Source organism: Mustela nigripes, chromosome 5, assembly GCF_022355385.1.
Source record: "Mustela nigripes isolate SB6536 chromosome 5, MUSNIG.SB6536, whole genome shotgun sequence".
Taxonomy (NCBI): Eukaryota; Metazoa; Chordata; class Mammalia; order Carnivora; family Mustelidae; genus Mustela; species Mustela nigripes.
Genome location: NC_081561.1, coordinates 129,131,739 through 129,147,863, shown reverse-complemented (window position 1 = coordinate 129,147,863; position 16,125 = coordinate 129,131,739). Strand labels below are relative to the sequence as shown.

The 16,125-nt window shown below is 34.3% G+C and overlaps 1 protein-coding gene across 3 annotated transcripts in view; it reads left to right on the top strand.

The window, feature by feature from the left end:
- The window catches only part of REV3L (REV3 like, DNA directed polymerase zeta catalytic subunit), a 184,304-nt gene that overhangs the window by 61,358 nt on the left and 106,821 nt on the right, over positions 1–16,125 (top strand). For all 3 annotated transcript variants that reach the window (XM_059401212.1, XM_059401213.1, XM_059401214.1), the window contains exons 4-7: positions 3,329–3,489; positions 10,516–10,612; positions 14,540–14,634; positions 15,271–15,375. In XM_059401212.1, the coding sequence (XP_059257195.1) occupies positions 3,329–3,489; positions 10,516–10,612; positions 14,540–14,634; positions 15,271–15,375 (458 nt within the window). The remainder of the gene's footprint in view (positions 1–3,328; positions 3,490–10,515; positions 10,613–14,539; positions 14,635–15,270; positions 15,376–16,125) is intronic.

Sequence of the window (16,125 nt, the reverse complement as noted above, 5' to 3'; positions counted from 1 at the left end):
CATAATACCCTCTAGTTCCATCCACATCATTGCAAATGGCAAGAGTTCATTTCTTTTGATGACTGCATAGTATTCCATTATATATATACATATATACACCACATCTTCTTTATCTATTCATCTGTTGATGGACATCTAGGTTCTTTCCATAGTTTGCCTGTTGTGGACATTGCTGCTATAAACGTTTGGGCGCATGTGCCCCTTCAGATCACTGCGTTTGCATCTTTAGGATAAATACCTAGTACCTACTCTTACCACACCCTGAAATTTGTCCTGCCTCTGAGATTTTAAATGCAGACATCTTGATTTCTGACTACAGTCTTCTTTTTTTAAAAATTCTTGAGATCTAATTTACCACAAAATTCACACATTTTAAGGATATGCAGTTCAGTGATTTTTTTTTTTTAAGTAAATTTGCTGAATTGTACACTTACCACTATAATTCAGTTTTAGAACCTTTTCATGGCTCTAATAAGATCCTTTATATGTTGTTGGGGTTTTTTTGTTTATTTATTTTTAAGATTTTCTTTATTTCACACAGAGAGAGACAGAGAGAGAATACAAGCAGGAGGGGTGGGAGAGGGAGAATCAGGCTTTCCACTGAGCTGGGAGCCCAATGCAGGGCTTGATTTCAGGACCCTGAGATCCTGACTTGACCTGAAGGCCCACGCTTAATGACTGAGCCATCTAGGTATCCCTGTTTTGTTTTGAGGCTTTAAACTCCCTGGACTCAAGACTACTGCCCCATTCTGTATAACTTTCTCCTGCAATTAATTTCTTTCCTATCCAGCTCAGATTCTATTCTCTATCTTTTCAACTCCTTTGTCTGCCAGGTTAACCATCAGTTCTGGGTTAATCTGTTTATTTACCTTTTTTTCTCTGCTATAAACTCTGGCTTCTGATTATTTTTAGGATACAAAAAAATCACAACAGAATGGTGCCACTGTGAATTCATAGTCTTCAACTTCTCCTGGGCCCTGCCTTGTCTTATTTCTGCTTTTCTCTAATTTTCTTCTTACCTTTCTTCACCCTCTTTACTCCAGTGTGAAGCCCCTCCCAAGGCTTTGCCTTCTACTTCATAGGGAAAATGGAACTCATCAGTCTAGAAAAGTAGTTGTTAAATTGTGCACTGGGGATTCCTTAGACCCTTTCGAGAGGATCTGTGTTGTCAAAATCAGATCTCCATGTTGCTAAATCTAGTTAATACCATTTTGTCCTTAACTTCTGACCTTATGTCTGTGGTTATAGTGCTTTAAAATAACCCCAGGTGTTTATTTCTTTGATATAAGCCTCCTCTGATTTTCCTTATACCTGTCTGATTATTCATATTTATGCCATTTTGTTGGTTCCTCTTTTAACATCTGCAGCTGTTCTTGGGGTTATGTCTTAGGCTTTCAGCTTTTCTCTCTGTACTCTCACCTCACTGTACAGCCTTATCTACTGTTATGGTTTGGTTTAGTTTTTTTCTTTTTGTTAATCTTTATGCATTTGACTTTCAGGTATATATCAATAGCCTAAATTTTCCTCCAGAGCTCTGGATCAATGTATCACACCATCTTCTGGATAAATAGAATAGCTTTGCAGTTAAGAGTAAGGGCTCACAAATCAGAGAAAACTTCTATTTTAGCTCTTCCGCTTTTAATTTGTATGATTTGGGACAACCTTTTAATCTAAGACTCAGTTTCTCTATTTATAAAATGGGGATAATAGTATCATAGGTTTGTAGTGAGGATTACCTGAGATTAAGCATTTGAAACAACTAACACAATGTTTAATACATAGTCCTTAAATATGTTAGCTGCCTCTGTTGTGTAAATGAAGTTATTCTTGTCCCCATTCTCATTGTCATTCATTGTCAGTATTTTCATGGAAACCTACCTGAATACCCCACAATACCTAAACCCCAGGATGTCTAAAACGGAGTTTATCCTTAATCCCTCTCTGAAATTCTGCAGAGAAACCTGTTTTCTTCTAGTCCTTTCTATTTGGAACAAGCAGGCAGAGGCAGAGAGAAGCAGGCTTTCTGCCAAGCAAGGAGCCCGATGTGAGACTTGATCCCTGAACCCTGGGATCATGACCTGAGCCGAAGATAGTGGCTTAACCGACTGAGCCACCAAGGTGTCCCTAGTCCTTTCTATTTCAGTAACATGGCAGCAAGAAATCTAGACATCCTCCTTAACTCTTATTCTGCTATATCCTCTGCATCTAATCAGTCCCCAAGGCTTGACTATTCCTTATATATCTCCTGAATCAACACAGTGCCATAGTCTTTGTCAACGCTACCATCATCTTAGTTTTTCCAAAATAGCTTTCTCACTTCCTAGCTCTAGTCCTGTGTATTGTCTAGCTACCCTGGTCATTTGTCTTTCCTGCTCTTTACTTCAAAGGCAAATTCTACTATCTCTTGGAATGTTTTAATAGACTGCATGATCTGACTTTTCATTATCTCTCTAGCCCACACCCCTGTAGACACACTCTCCACAGCCTGTCACTAAGCCTCACGCAATGATTTCAGTTCCCAAATAGGCCGTGTTTTCTTGTGACCTTTCATATGTATAATTTTATTGTGTGAAATACTCTTCCCTTTCTTTAGAGAAGAAATATCTTTAATTCATCATTTAGTCTCCTGCTTAGAGATTTCTCTTCAAGAAGGCTTTGCAGAAACAACTTCTGTACCTTTATCTTATTAATCCCTTCTAGATGTTTCATATACTTCCCTTGCATAGCACTTACACTTTTTATAATCACCTATTGTTTGTGTTCTCCATCATGAAGGAAAAATAACTCAAGAGAAGACAAATATTAAAATAGCAGTATTTCAGAGTAGTGGATTTGAGTCATAAATCCTTTTTCAGAATGTTTGTAATAATCTTGTAAAATGTTTCTCTCAGTGTTTAAAAGGAGAAACTCTTTTTTTTTTAAAGATTTTATTTTTAAGTAGTCTCTACACCCAATTTGGGGCTCAAACTTAGAACCTGGAGATGAAGAGTCACATACTCCACTGACTGAGACAGCTAGACACCCCAGGAAAAGTTCATATTTTAGAAACTTTTCACATCCTATTTTTTTAATATAATTAGTATTAAGTTGGTTTTTGAGGTCAAAATATTCTTCATCCAAGTAGTTTTTTGTCATTTTCTTTGAGTGTGCAGCTGACTTTAAAACTTGACCAAACTTTTAATTTCTAACAAAATACAAATTTTCAGTAAAATTAAAATAAAAAATTTGTGTGCTAATATAATGTGTTTCATTCTCTATAGTAGTATAATGTTTCATTTGACATTTTAGGAACCATAATTTCATGATATAACTTTTTTTTCTAATTTAGGATATGTGAACTTTTGCAAAGTGGAGCCATAATGAATAAATTTTACCAGCCTCATGAAGCGCATATTCCCTACCTCCTACAGCTGTTCATTGACTACAATCTCTATGGAATGAATTTAATAAATCTGGCTGCTGTCAAGTTCCGAAAAGCAAGAAGGAAAAGTAAGGTTAATTCCACAAGTTCAAATTAAAGCTTTGAAACAAATGTTATGTAATTGATGATTCATAAAATGACATATATTTAGAAAATAACTGCTGAGTTGATAAAGAATAAAAAGGAATATGCAGGGCGCCTGGGTGGCTCAGTGGTTAAGCCGCTGCCTTCAGCTCAGGTCATGATCTCAGGGTCCTGGGATCGAGTCCCACATCGGGCTCTCTGCTCAGCAGGGAGCCTGCTTCCTCCTCTCTCTCTGCCTGCCTCTCTGCCTACTTGTGATTTCTCTCTGTCAAATAAATGAATAAAATCTTAAAAAAAAAAAAAAAAGGAATATGCAAAATGGTATTAGGGTTCATCAGGAAAAGAATCTCAAAAGAATTTTTTTGTAATAACTTTATTGAAATATAATTCACATACCATACAACTCACTCATTTAAAATGGACAATTCAGGGGCACCTGAGTGGCTCAGTGGGTTAAGCCTCTGCCTTCAGCTCAGGTCATGATCTCAGGATCCTGGGAGCCCCGCATCAGGCTCTTTGCTCGGCGGGGAGCCTGCTTCCCCCTCTCTCTCTGCCTGCCTCTCTGCCTCTCTGTCAAATAAATAAATAAAATCTTTAAAAAAATAAATAAATAAAATAAAATGGACAATTCATTGGCTTTTAGTATAGTCACGGAGTTGTACGACCATCACCACAATCAAATTCAGAACATTTTCAGCACTTCTAAAAGAAAATCTGTAGTCTTTAGCAGTCACCTTTAACCCTTCCATGCCTCCCACCCCTTAGCAACCACTAATCTATTTTCTGTCTCTGTATGTTTGCCAGCCTGCACATTTCCCATAAATGGAATTGTATTTTTTTTTCATTTAGCCTAATGTTTTCAAGGTTCATCCATGTTATAACATCTATTAGTGTTTCATTCTTTTTATGGCCAAATAACACTCTATTTTATGAACATATTACATTTTGTTCATGAGCTCATCAACTGATGGAAAATTTGAGTTTTCCACTTTTTGGCTATTATGAGCAAAGCTGCTTTGAACATAAGTACAGATATTTGTGTAGCCATATATTTTCACTTCTCTTGGGCACATATCTAGGAATAGAATTTCCGGGTCAGATGGTCTAGCATCTTTTGTTTTTGTTCTCATCGAATTCCTTCTCTTCTGCTTGAAACAAAATGAACCCAACATTCTTTTTCTGCCAATGCTATTGTCCTGTTTTAATTTTTTCTTTTTATTCACTGCCATACTTATTAAACCAAAGGCTAGCTTTTTTTATCTCATAGTTTACTGTCTATTCTTTTTGGTTTAACTTCTTACATTTCTTCTACAGTATCCAAACTATGCTCGAAAAAGTAACCAGGGAGGATTTTTTTTTCCCCCTGCTCAATAACAGACTAAGTGATTATAATTAACCTTCCTATTAAAAACAATTTAAAGGCTAAGAAGATTTTTTTAAAATCTTAAATGCATTAAAGAGATACAAAACAGCAAAGAAATACTGGCCAAAAGAGGAAATAGACTGCTGAAAATCAACCTTTGCCCTGAGGGTTTTGCTCACCCTGGAAAATTTGGACTCTCCATTGAGACAGCCTTTCCAAATGAGAGAGGCAGAAACAAAACCCAGGGTCTCATTGGGTAAGATGTCCTTACAAACTAGGAAGTGGAACAGCTTTAAGATACTTCAACACAGTTTGAATTCCTTGGGAATAAAAGAGATTCCCAGATCTAGAACTTGATCTGAGGTAGTGATGGTCTGGTCATATACTCACCATTCAGTAGAGGCAAATTCTAAATTCTACTGTAGAATTTTACTACAGGTCTTAAATTATTCCTAAAAATAACATTTCAAATATAATATGTTCACACAATTTAGAATATACCAGACACACAAGAAAATTCTCTATGAGCAAAACCTAGCAAACACTGATGTGTGCACACATGTGCACATACGCATGCTCTAAAGACTTACAAGGAATTCAGGTACTGGAATTACAAATGCATTTTGGAAAACTATAATGCAGAATCCTTATCAAATATAATACTATTTGCAATGTTTTACTATATAATGTTATACATACTTATAGTTGTGTTTGTCATGTCTCTCCATGATGCTGATAATACCTTTACATGAAAGAATTTAGATGCAGTAATACTATTTCTGAAAACAGATTTTGTTATATTGAAAACTTAAATACTACATATTTTAAATCCACAAAAATTGAAGCATTGACCAATATATGACTCACCTTTTTAAGTAGACCAAAATAATTCATTTGTTCATAACTAATTCTACTAGATAGTAATCTTAGTTTTAGGTGCAACTTACAGTTTACTAAATGCCAGGTTTTCTGGCATCTCAAAATCTTAGAATTTTATACAATTCTGTATAAAACAAGTTGTATAAATAGTCCATAGGATCCTGAGATAGAAATCATCTGATAAAGGATGAAGTAGTCTGTCTGCCCAGTATCTTTCTTTTTCTCCATAGAGAAAAGGAATAGAAAGTGAAGGCAGGAAGAGAAAAGATATAAAAAGGCAGGAGAAGGATAACTTCACTGCTTAACTTCCTTCCCTGCAGGAATTGTTTCCCTAAATTTTTGTGAGGGCTTGGTTATTTCTTATCTGGGAGATCCTTCTTTTGGTGAGGGGGGCAATGTAGAGATTTTCAAGAGTAAAGCTTTAAGGAATCACATTACCCAACTTCAAGACATTTATTATAAAGCTACAATAATCAAGATAGCATGGTATTAGTAAAAGGTTGGGACATACAGACCAACGGAACAAAAGAGAACCCAGAAACAGACCCACACAAATAACATCTACTTATCTTTGGCAAAGGTACTGTCTTAATTCAGTGAAGAAAGGATAGTTTTTTCAACAAATGGTGCTGCAATCATTGGATGCCAGAAAATAAAAATAAAAGAACCCAGACACATACTTTATACCTTATGTAAAAATCAAAATGGGTCATAGACTTCAATGTGAAATTTAAAACTATCAGACTTACAGAGGAAAACAAAGGGAAAGTCTGCCTGACCGTGGATTGGCAATGAGGTTCTAGGTAGAATACAAAAAATATCCATGAAAAGAAAACTGCTAAGTTGATTTTATCAAAATTAAAAATTTTAGCTCTGTGGAAAATACTATTAATGAAAAGGTAAGTCACACACTGGGAGAAAACGTTTTCAAATTACCTATCAGATAAAGTACTTGCATCTAGAATATGTAAAGAACTCTCAACAGTAAGAAAGCAAACAATCCATTTAAAAAATGGTCAAAAGAGGGGCACCTGGGTTGCTCAGTCGGTTGAGCATCTGACTCTTGGTTTCAGCTCACTTCATGCATTCATGGATATGGGCCCAAGCCCCACTCCCCCACACTCAGCATGGAGTCTGCTTGAATCTCCCCCTCTGCCCCTCTCCTAATATGCACATTTGTGCTCAAGCTCTCTGAAATAAATATTTAAAAAATAAAGTCCAAAGATCTGGACAGATCCTAGCAAAGAAAAAGATGTAACAATGGCAAACACATGAAAAGATGATTGTTAATATTATATATCATTAGGGAAATACAAATTACAACCACAAAGAGCTACTACTGCGTACCTTTTAGAATGGCTAAAATCCAAAAACTAGCAATACGTGCTGGCAGGGATGTGGAACAACAGTAACTCATTCATTGCGAGTGGGAATGCAAAATAGTGCAACCACTTTGGGATACAGTTTGGCAGTTTCTCATAATGTTAGACGTAGATTTACATGACCCAGTGATTGCTCTCCTCTGCATTTACCCGAGTGATTTAAAAGTTATGTCTGCCCAAGAACCTGTATGCAAATGTTTATAGCAGCTTCATAATTGCTAAAAGTCTAAAGTAACCAAAATGTCCACTCATTGAGGTAGTGGATAAACTGTGATCTAACCATACAGTGGAATACTGTGAATCAGTAAAAAGCATCAAGCTATCAATTCATACATTGATGAATCTTTAACACATTTTACTGAGTGAAAGAAGCCAGACCCAGAGGCTCCTAATTGGATGATTTCATTCATAAAACATTCTGGAAAAAGCAAAACTACAGAAATGGAAGACATATTAGTGGTTGCCAGGGATTGGAGGAGAGGGGAGTATTGACTACAAAGCAAATATACAGGCAAACTTTGAGGGTGAAGGAATTGTTCTGTATGGTACTGCATGTATCTATATATTTATCAAACCCATAGAACTATACCTTAGTTAACTAAATGTTGAAGGTTAACATCCTCAGTGGTGTCATGTGATACTGTGTAGCCCCTCATGTGAGGTGATGAGGAGGACACTTCATCTCTGTGATACTTCAAAAACCCATTACCACAGTCCAGTGATGAGAAAAATGTCAGACAAACCCAGATGTGGGGGGATGTTCTACAGGTTACCTGGCCTGTACTCATGATTCTCAAGGCTATGAAAAACAGAGACAGAAATAGACCAGATGAGACTTAGGGAGACGGGATAACTAGATGCCATGTGATGTACTGAATTGAACCCTGAAACAGAAAGTGGACAACAGTGGAAAAACTGGTGAAATTCAAATAAAGTGTGCAGTTTAGTTAATATTGATGCGTCTGTGTCCATTTATTTTGACAGATGTACTGTCATAATGTAAAATGTTAACAGTAGAAACTCTGTACTACCCTTGCAACTTCTCTATAAATGTAACATTATTCCAAAATAAAAAGGTTATCGAGGGAATAAAAGAATACAGCAGGTTGGTTATCAGTATCAAATACAGATGATAGTTCAATTAGGATTGAAGAATGGTAAAGATTCTAGACTATGAACAGTAGGTATTTATAGGAAAAGAAGGTAACTTTCACAGAAGTTTATTTCCAATAGGAAAACGTGAGAAAAGTTTGAGTTTTCAAATATATGTAAGCCATTTGTTTTAGTTACAGAAGTTAGATGAGAATTAGAATGTTAATTAGAAGGATTTTTTTTTTTCAAGATACAGAAAATTTTTACAATTTGAAGGCAGGAACACATGAGATTTAGTTGGAAATTAAAAGCAGGGAAATTGTTGCAAGTATGATGAAATAAAATTTATATCTTAATTCCTTATACTAAATGTCCCTCAGGTTTTGGTTTGTTTTGTTTTGCTTGTTTTGTATAAAAGGTTATAGTGAAATCTTGGAAAGAAGAAGCAAATCACTTTTTTATATTTTACCATGTTTCTGAGACACATTAAACTGACAGTTTACTTCTTATGGTAAATTAATATGTATTACATATATATGCATAACTTAACATTTTTGTTTTGGAAGACAAGTTAATGTACATAATGAAGTCTTTTGAAAATGGAGTAAATTAGGGGCGCCTGGGTGGCTCAGTGGGTTAAGCCACTGCCTTCGGCTCAGGTCATGATCCCAGGGTCCTGGGATCGAGTCCCACATCAGGCTCTCTGCTCAGCAGGGAGCCTGCTTCCTCCTCTTTCTCTCTGCCTGCCTCTCTGCCTACATGTAATCTCTCTCTGTCAAATAAATAAAATCTTTAAAAAAAAAAAAAGAAAGAAAATGGAGTAAATTAAAAAGTAGATAAGATTTAGAAATTTTAACAGTATATAGGCATATATAGTTTTTTTCCTCAGGATTTCTGTTATATAATCAGGTGTCAGATGAATGGAAATGGTGCTAATTACTGTAATTGTTAAGGTGAAGTATATAAACAGAGTAAATATTTTGAGTACCACAGAGGTATTTTGTATTTTTTATCATCCACAATTGAAAAACTATATATGTATATAATTGTGTGTGTGTGTGTATTTTTTAAGTTAGGGAGTTTCCATGTTCTTTAGGGAAATATGCTAAAACAGTGTGCAAAAAGTAGGTAAAATGGTTTTTTTAATGTTATCAATAACTTTGAATCAGTAAACTTGTATAGATTCTTTTTTCATATAAATTTGTTAGAAAATAATATTTATGGTAACTTACAACTTACAAAGTAATTTCATATTAATGCCCTAGCCACCTAACAGCAAAGTTTTTAAAAACATCTGAAAGTATATAAAATCACTTACATGTTTTGGCATGTGTTTTATTAAAATAACAAAGGTAATACCTGGTCTTAGTCTTAATTGCACTATTTTGTTATCAGGCTAACCAAATAAGATCAAAGTACTGGGGTACATTGGTGGTTCATATGGTTGAGTGTCTGACTCTAATCTGAGCTTGGGTCTTGATCCCAGGGTGGTGAGTTCAAGCCCCATACTGGACTCCATGCTGGACACGGTGCCTCCTTAAAACAACAACAAACAAAAAGCATTAAATTTAGCTGGAAAAGATTACAAATTTAGCATCATTCTTAATGTTAGAATTCTGTCCATGCTACTCAATTAAGCTTTCTCTTAGAATTTAAATTCCTGTAAGAGATCACAGAAAAGTTACTAAAATTTAGAGACTATTTCAGAGTGTGACCCCAGGACTCAGTGCCCGAAACCTAGACAACTAAGCAAACATGCTTAGTCCATTCTTCCACCACTGGTCAAATTGTATTTGTATTTGCCCCCGGTTTCTACTCATTGCTGTTAACTGCCATCACTTCTGAAATGTGTTACGTATTTTTTTGTTGGGGGCATAGTGTTGAAATATGTTTTGAATCTTAACCTGGAATCTGATTTCCACTAGAATTTTAGTGACGATTCATACAGAATACCCTAGGAATTTAAAGTCTATAAAAATTCTTAATTCTTCATTATTTTCAAAATGAGATTTTAATCATACCTACCACAATAGCACACTTAAATGTGTCGTACTTTTATTCCAGTATCTGGGTATTGTGTCTATTTTTCTCTCTTATACATATCACAAATACTTTTGTTCCCTCTTAGTTTGGAACCATTGTTCTCTGACGTACATATGCATTCCTGTGTGTGTATGCATTTTAAGGACGCAATTTTAGAAGCTAGTCATACAGGTTTTATATTATTTTACCTAAAGGGTAATTGTATGCAGATTAAAAGTAGAATTTATCCCCTTTTACCTTTCTATTTCTAGGTGATCCATTGCGTGCAACTGGATCTTGCAATGATCGACTACCAGGAAATTCTCTAACTGGTACTTTATTTCGGTGGGAAGAAGATGAAATACCAAGGTTAGTTAATGTTGTAAAGGGGAAAAAAAAACCTATTCATATATAACCTACTGTATTTTAAAAATCAGTGGTTACTTTAATTTAATCTTAATGTTATATATATTTTTTATACATAAACAAGTAAGTTTGTCAGAGAAGCAACTCTCAGCATTAGTATGTTACATGGAATCACAGATTTTAAAAACAGACCTTGGAAATAGGAAAATAGACCTGCTTATTACCTAATTAATAAAAGTAATCTGGGTATAAATTTTTTATACTTTTCTCCAACATCTATCTTCATTATGCATTGTAAATTGATACCTTATAACTTTTCAAATAAAAATGTAAATAGCAGATACTTTTAGTAAAAATAACCCTCAAATTTCTAAATATTTTTATGGAAAAAAGTAGATTGACGTACTATGTATGAATAATGTAGTTCGTGATTTCTTTTGACCAGGTATATTATTTATTAGACTTTCTGGGGGAGGTAACATTTCCCAAATGTTTAGATTACAGATATGTAATTAGTACCTATCTAAATTATCAATAATAGCTGTATACATAGAATTCAGAAAGGTATCCGTCTTATACCACAATGTTTGCCCAAGCTTTCTTGATCCTTCTATCAGTTGGGTATTGGCAGGATAATTGTGGTCTTCCTCTTTTCACATATGTCATCTGATGCTTTTTTAAGTTGGTAATTTTCATGAACAGTGCAAGATAGAAAAAGTGTTTAAATGATTTTATGTTTTATTTCATAGTAAGATAGTATGAATTTAGTAAGTGACTGAAGATAAAAATTATCATAAAAATATTTGTTTAAAGTTTGTTATTTAAGATTCTAATATGTGCTGCACAGAATTTTTACATTTTAGAATTAGTTGGGTTTTTAATACCTAAACTTAAGAAAGAATCTCACTAAATAATGATAATAATACATTATTTTATGACAGAAGTAATTGTACCAGAATGAAACTTTGAGGTCTTCAGAGTGATATGCACAGTGACTCACCTTATCTCTTGATTGACTTGAACCAGTATTAAGACTTTTTGATAAATATGCACACACATGTTCACATATGCATACATATGTATTTCTTGGTTCCTTCTCAGTACAGCAGAATTACAGTTTAATCATATTGAAATGGTATTAAGTTTAAACAGAATATTAATCACCACATGAAATCAGATTCTAATCAGTCCAGGGTGATGTGACCAAGAAGCTACTTGCTGCCTTCATTTTTTGTGCTTGTGATACAGTTCCTCGATCTCTCTGAAATTGGAGCACATCAATTTGATCCAAGGACTTTATCTATTCACTAGAGCCTTCAGTTCTGAAAATTTTATATTTAATAACTTGTGTTTTGCTTGATCAAATAACACTAGAGTTTATTAGTACTTGAAATCCATTTATAGGCAACCATCTTTCTAGTTAGCTCATAGTAAAGCTTTACTGGTTAGGAGTAAGTTTGGGGAAACCATATATAATAAAAAGTTTGCGATTTAGAATGTTTTTGGGGAGCCCATCTTATTCTTAGCAATTGACAAATTATGAGCAAAGGTATGAGTAGGCAAACTAATAAAATTAGAAGAGGTACTCAGAATTAGAATTTATAATAAATATAGAATAACTCTGTAGTTTTTTCTCAGATTATCCTTTGGGGATGCTTATGTTGTAATAAACATGAGAATCCATTGTTTCACCAAGTACAAATAACATAATGTCAAATTTTGCCATGGATTAGTACTCTTAAATTTTATTAGTCTCATTTCTGTCCTCAGTGCTATTATCACCTTCTTGCTGGGTATTTTTTTTTTTAAACAAAGAAATATTTTACATTCCCTCACAAACTTTATTACGAGGACTATGACAAGTAGCAGCAAACTATTAAGGGACGAGAGTGTTCAGTTAGCAGTTCTGCTAACCCTACTCGTTAACTCATTGTAAATTACCACATATCATGGACCTTCCTGGTCCTTTGCCCCAGAGTGTTGAATCCACAAAAGTCAAGTCTACCACAGTAATCTCAACCTTGGCTGCCCAATCGATTGATCTGAAGAGACTTTTAAAATGATAGATGTTTGAGCTCCACCCTCAGTGTAATTAGTATGTCTGTTGTGTTAAGCTAGAAACAGAAATGTTCAGAGAGGCACGATTGTCTAGTTACCATCCTATTGGTTATCTGCTCTTCATGACCATAATGAATAGTTTACATGTTTTGCTGACTCAGATTTTTTACTTACGGTTTTTCTATCTACTGGAAACAATTTTTTAAGAAGATTTTATTCATTTATTTGACAGAGAGATCACAAGTAGGCAGAGAGAGAGGGAGAAGTAGGCTCCCCGCCGAGCAGAGAGCCCGATGTGGGGCTCGATCCCAGGAGCCTGAGATCATGACCTGAGCCAAAGGCAGAGGCTTAACCCACTGAGCCATCCAGGTGCCCCTGGAAACATTTTTAGTGTGAAAATTACTTCCTTTCACTAGGAACACCGCCTATACTGAATGTCTAAAGTAGTTTTGTAATAAAGGCAAGAAATAGTTGTAAATTTTTACTATGAGATTGCTTTTTTTTGTTGTTATCATTCCCATCTTTTATCATGAATATGTTGCTCCTGGGAAATTCACCCTTGAAATTTATAGTATAATTCTTGCAAAAATTGTGAAGCTTTTTGGTAAAAGGAGAAAACTGTTGACCAAACTATTTTATCTACTATTTCAATTCATGGTAAAACTGGTTTTATTAAATTATGTGGATAAAAAAAAAGAAAAGCTACATTGATAATTTTTTTTTCTGAAAGTGAAAGGGATATATTGTGATAGGCTAGCTAACGTGTCCCTTCTCTGTCAGAATGGTAAAAAGATACAGGTATGTTTTGTATCTACATATATATATAAATATGTACATATAGGGATTTCCTTAGGGATCCTTAAGGATAGATAAGAGAAAATTAGGTTTTGCTAATATGTTTCTCTTAAAACATTAAAAAAAATATCTTTCAACTAAAAATGTTAATGAAATCTGCCATCACCCGCTTTCTAATAAAAGTTCTCCTTTTCATTTGGGGCCAGTATTTGTAGATCATCTAAATTTTGGAATGAGTAAACTTGTATTCATAATAGATGCTGTATGTTCATTCTGTCAAACAGGGTTAATTATATGGTATCTTCCTAATCCTGCTCTGATGAAAAAAAAAATGCTTTTGAGTAAATGAACATTAGTGGGGAACAACCCTCTGAAGTCGTCATAAGAATTAATAGCCTTGTGGTATCAGCACTTTTCTTAGCTATGATCCCACTGTTGAACTCATATAGTTTCTCAGTTCTGTAGTTATGGAGACTTTTAAAACGTTCCTTAGCTCAGCAGTGGTTGAAGGCAGGGAGAACAGTATCATTTGCCCCACTTTTCAGTAGGCTCTCTTCCCCTTATCTCTTGCTGCATATTCTGTCCTCATTGTTTTTTAACCAGCTATGATTGCTGAGGAAGATGCCTCTGGGCAAGTGATTACAAATGTATGTGGCTTCTGTATCCCTCTGTTGTCATCTAATCCCATTCTCCCTGGCCATGACCCTTATGCTAAAACATTGTACATTCCTTACATATAAAATATAATGAACCAAAATATATGAAATATACTGAAAAAGAATCTCAATAGAGTTGTCAAGACAACAGGTTTTGTATTTTTCTCTTCCTGTATTTTATTTCTTTATATGTATACACACAGTATCATCATGAATAATTGTGACTTACTATAATATCACTAAACATGAAAAGTTACAGTTATGTGACACATGTTTTTTAAATGTTATTTATTTTTTAAGTAATCCCTGCCCAATACGGGGCTTGAACTCACAGCCCCAAGATCAGGAGTTGCATGCTTTACTGACTGAGCCAGCCAGGCACCCCTGATTTATTATATTTTTGGATATCTTCTTAATACAGCTCTTTAATACTGGAAGGTGTTGAACCACAGAGTACATGTGAACTAGAAGTGGATGCTGTAGCTGCTGATATCTTAAATCGGCTGGACATTGAAGGTATATACACAATTATTAATATGTGTTTTTATTTTTAAAATTTAATGACCAAAATAGAGTAGAAAAAGTAGGTAAGAAAACAGTAGTAGAGAAGTAATATATTATAAAAGGGGGATGCACCCCTGGGGATAAAAATATATGTTTATAAAAAAATAAAAAATTAAGAAAAAAAAAGGGGGGGATACAAAAATGTTAGGAAGATTTCTTCTGTACCTCTGATGAGACAGTCATTATTTTTTCACTAGTACGTCCATTCATGTTAAGTATATTTGCATAGACATGAGCCTAAAGTAAGACACTAAATTCATCAGCCATCATAAAAGAATTTCATATATTCTGCCTTTCAATTTTTAAATTTTCAGGTTATATACCAGGGAGGGAACTCTTAAGTGTATTGACTGTCATCAAGTGCTTGAATCTTACTCATTTGCTGGGTTTTGGGGAGCCAGTAGGAAGAAAAGTAAAACAAAAGAATAATGTAATAATGTAGATTGGGAATGTTTGGTCATTTTATTACACAAAGCAGGTAATTTTTTTTTAAGGCAGTATTTGTTTTTTTAAACTTTGGATTTCTTTTTCTGAGCAAATATTTTTCACTTTGATCCTTGTCATATTGAAGTATTATTGTGATTATAGCTCAAATTGGTGGAAACCCTGGTCTGCAGGCCATATGGGAAGATGAAAAGCAACGGCGAAGAAACAGAAATGAAACTTCTCAAATTAGCCAACCTGAATCACAAGGTATAAACCCAATAGTACTCTGGTGATTTTTTTTTTTTTTTTTCTAAAATTTAAGCCATTGAATTTTTACCTTGACGTTAAATTTTACTTTTCAAGTTATCTTTAAATGTTCTAATTTTTGCCTTCTGTCATTGCTCTGAACTGTAATTCTTTACCTTCAAAGTGTCACTCATTATTTTCTCCCTCCACCCATACTCCCAACCACCATAGAAACTGTCATCTTCATTGTCCAGTTTTGACCTTACCTTGTCTTCTTGTCCCACCTCTTTACTCCTTTTTTATTTTCTAGTGTGTTCTGGGTTTTTGTAGAAGAGTCCCAACGTAGAACCACTACATTTTGTTCATTAAGCTATGAAAACGTAATCCTTGAAATACTGCCCTTAAACTATTTTCTTTGTATGTCCTTAAATTCCTGCTATGATCATCTTGTACAGCTCAGAAAAAAATACTCATTTAATGTATTTTATGTATTACTAAATTCTTCTACATTCAAAAAAGAATTTGAGGGCTTAAATGCCATGAATACAATAAAAATTTTAAGTAAAAATAAAAGAATTAGAGATACATATAAAAGAATAAAAAGACATAATTCACGAGGTAAATATATTTGAAATACAGTAATAATTATACATTGAAGTCCAATTAAAACTTTCATTGTGTCTTAGACACTAAAAATGCTATGATAAATTTTGAATGCCTTCTAAGGCATTCTAAGATAGAAATATTTTATAAGGGGGAAATTTCTAGGTT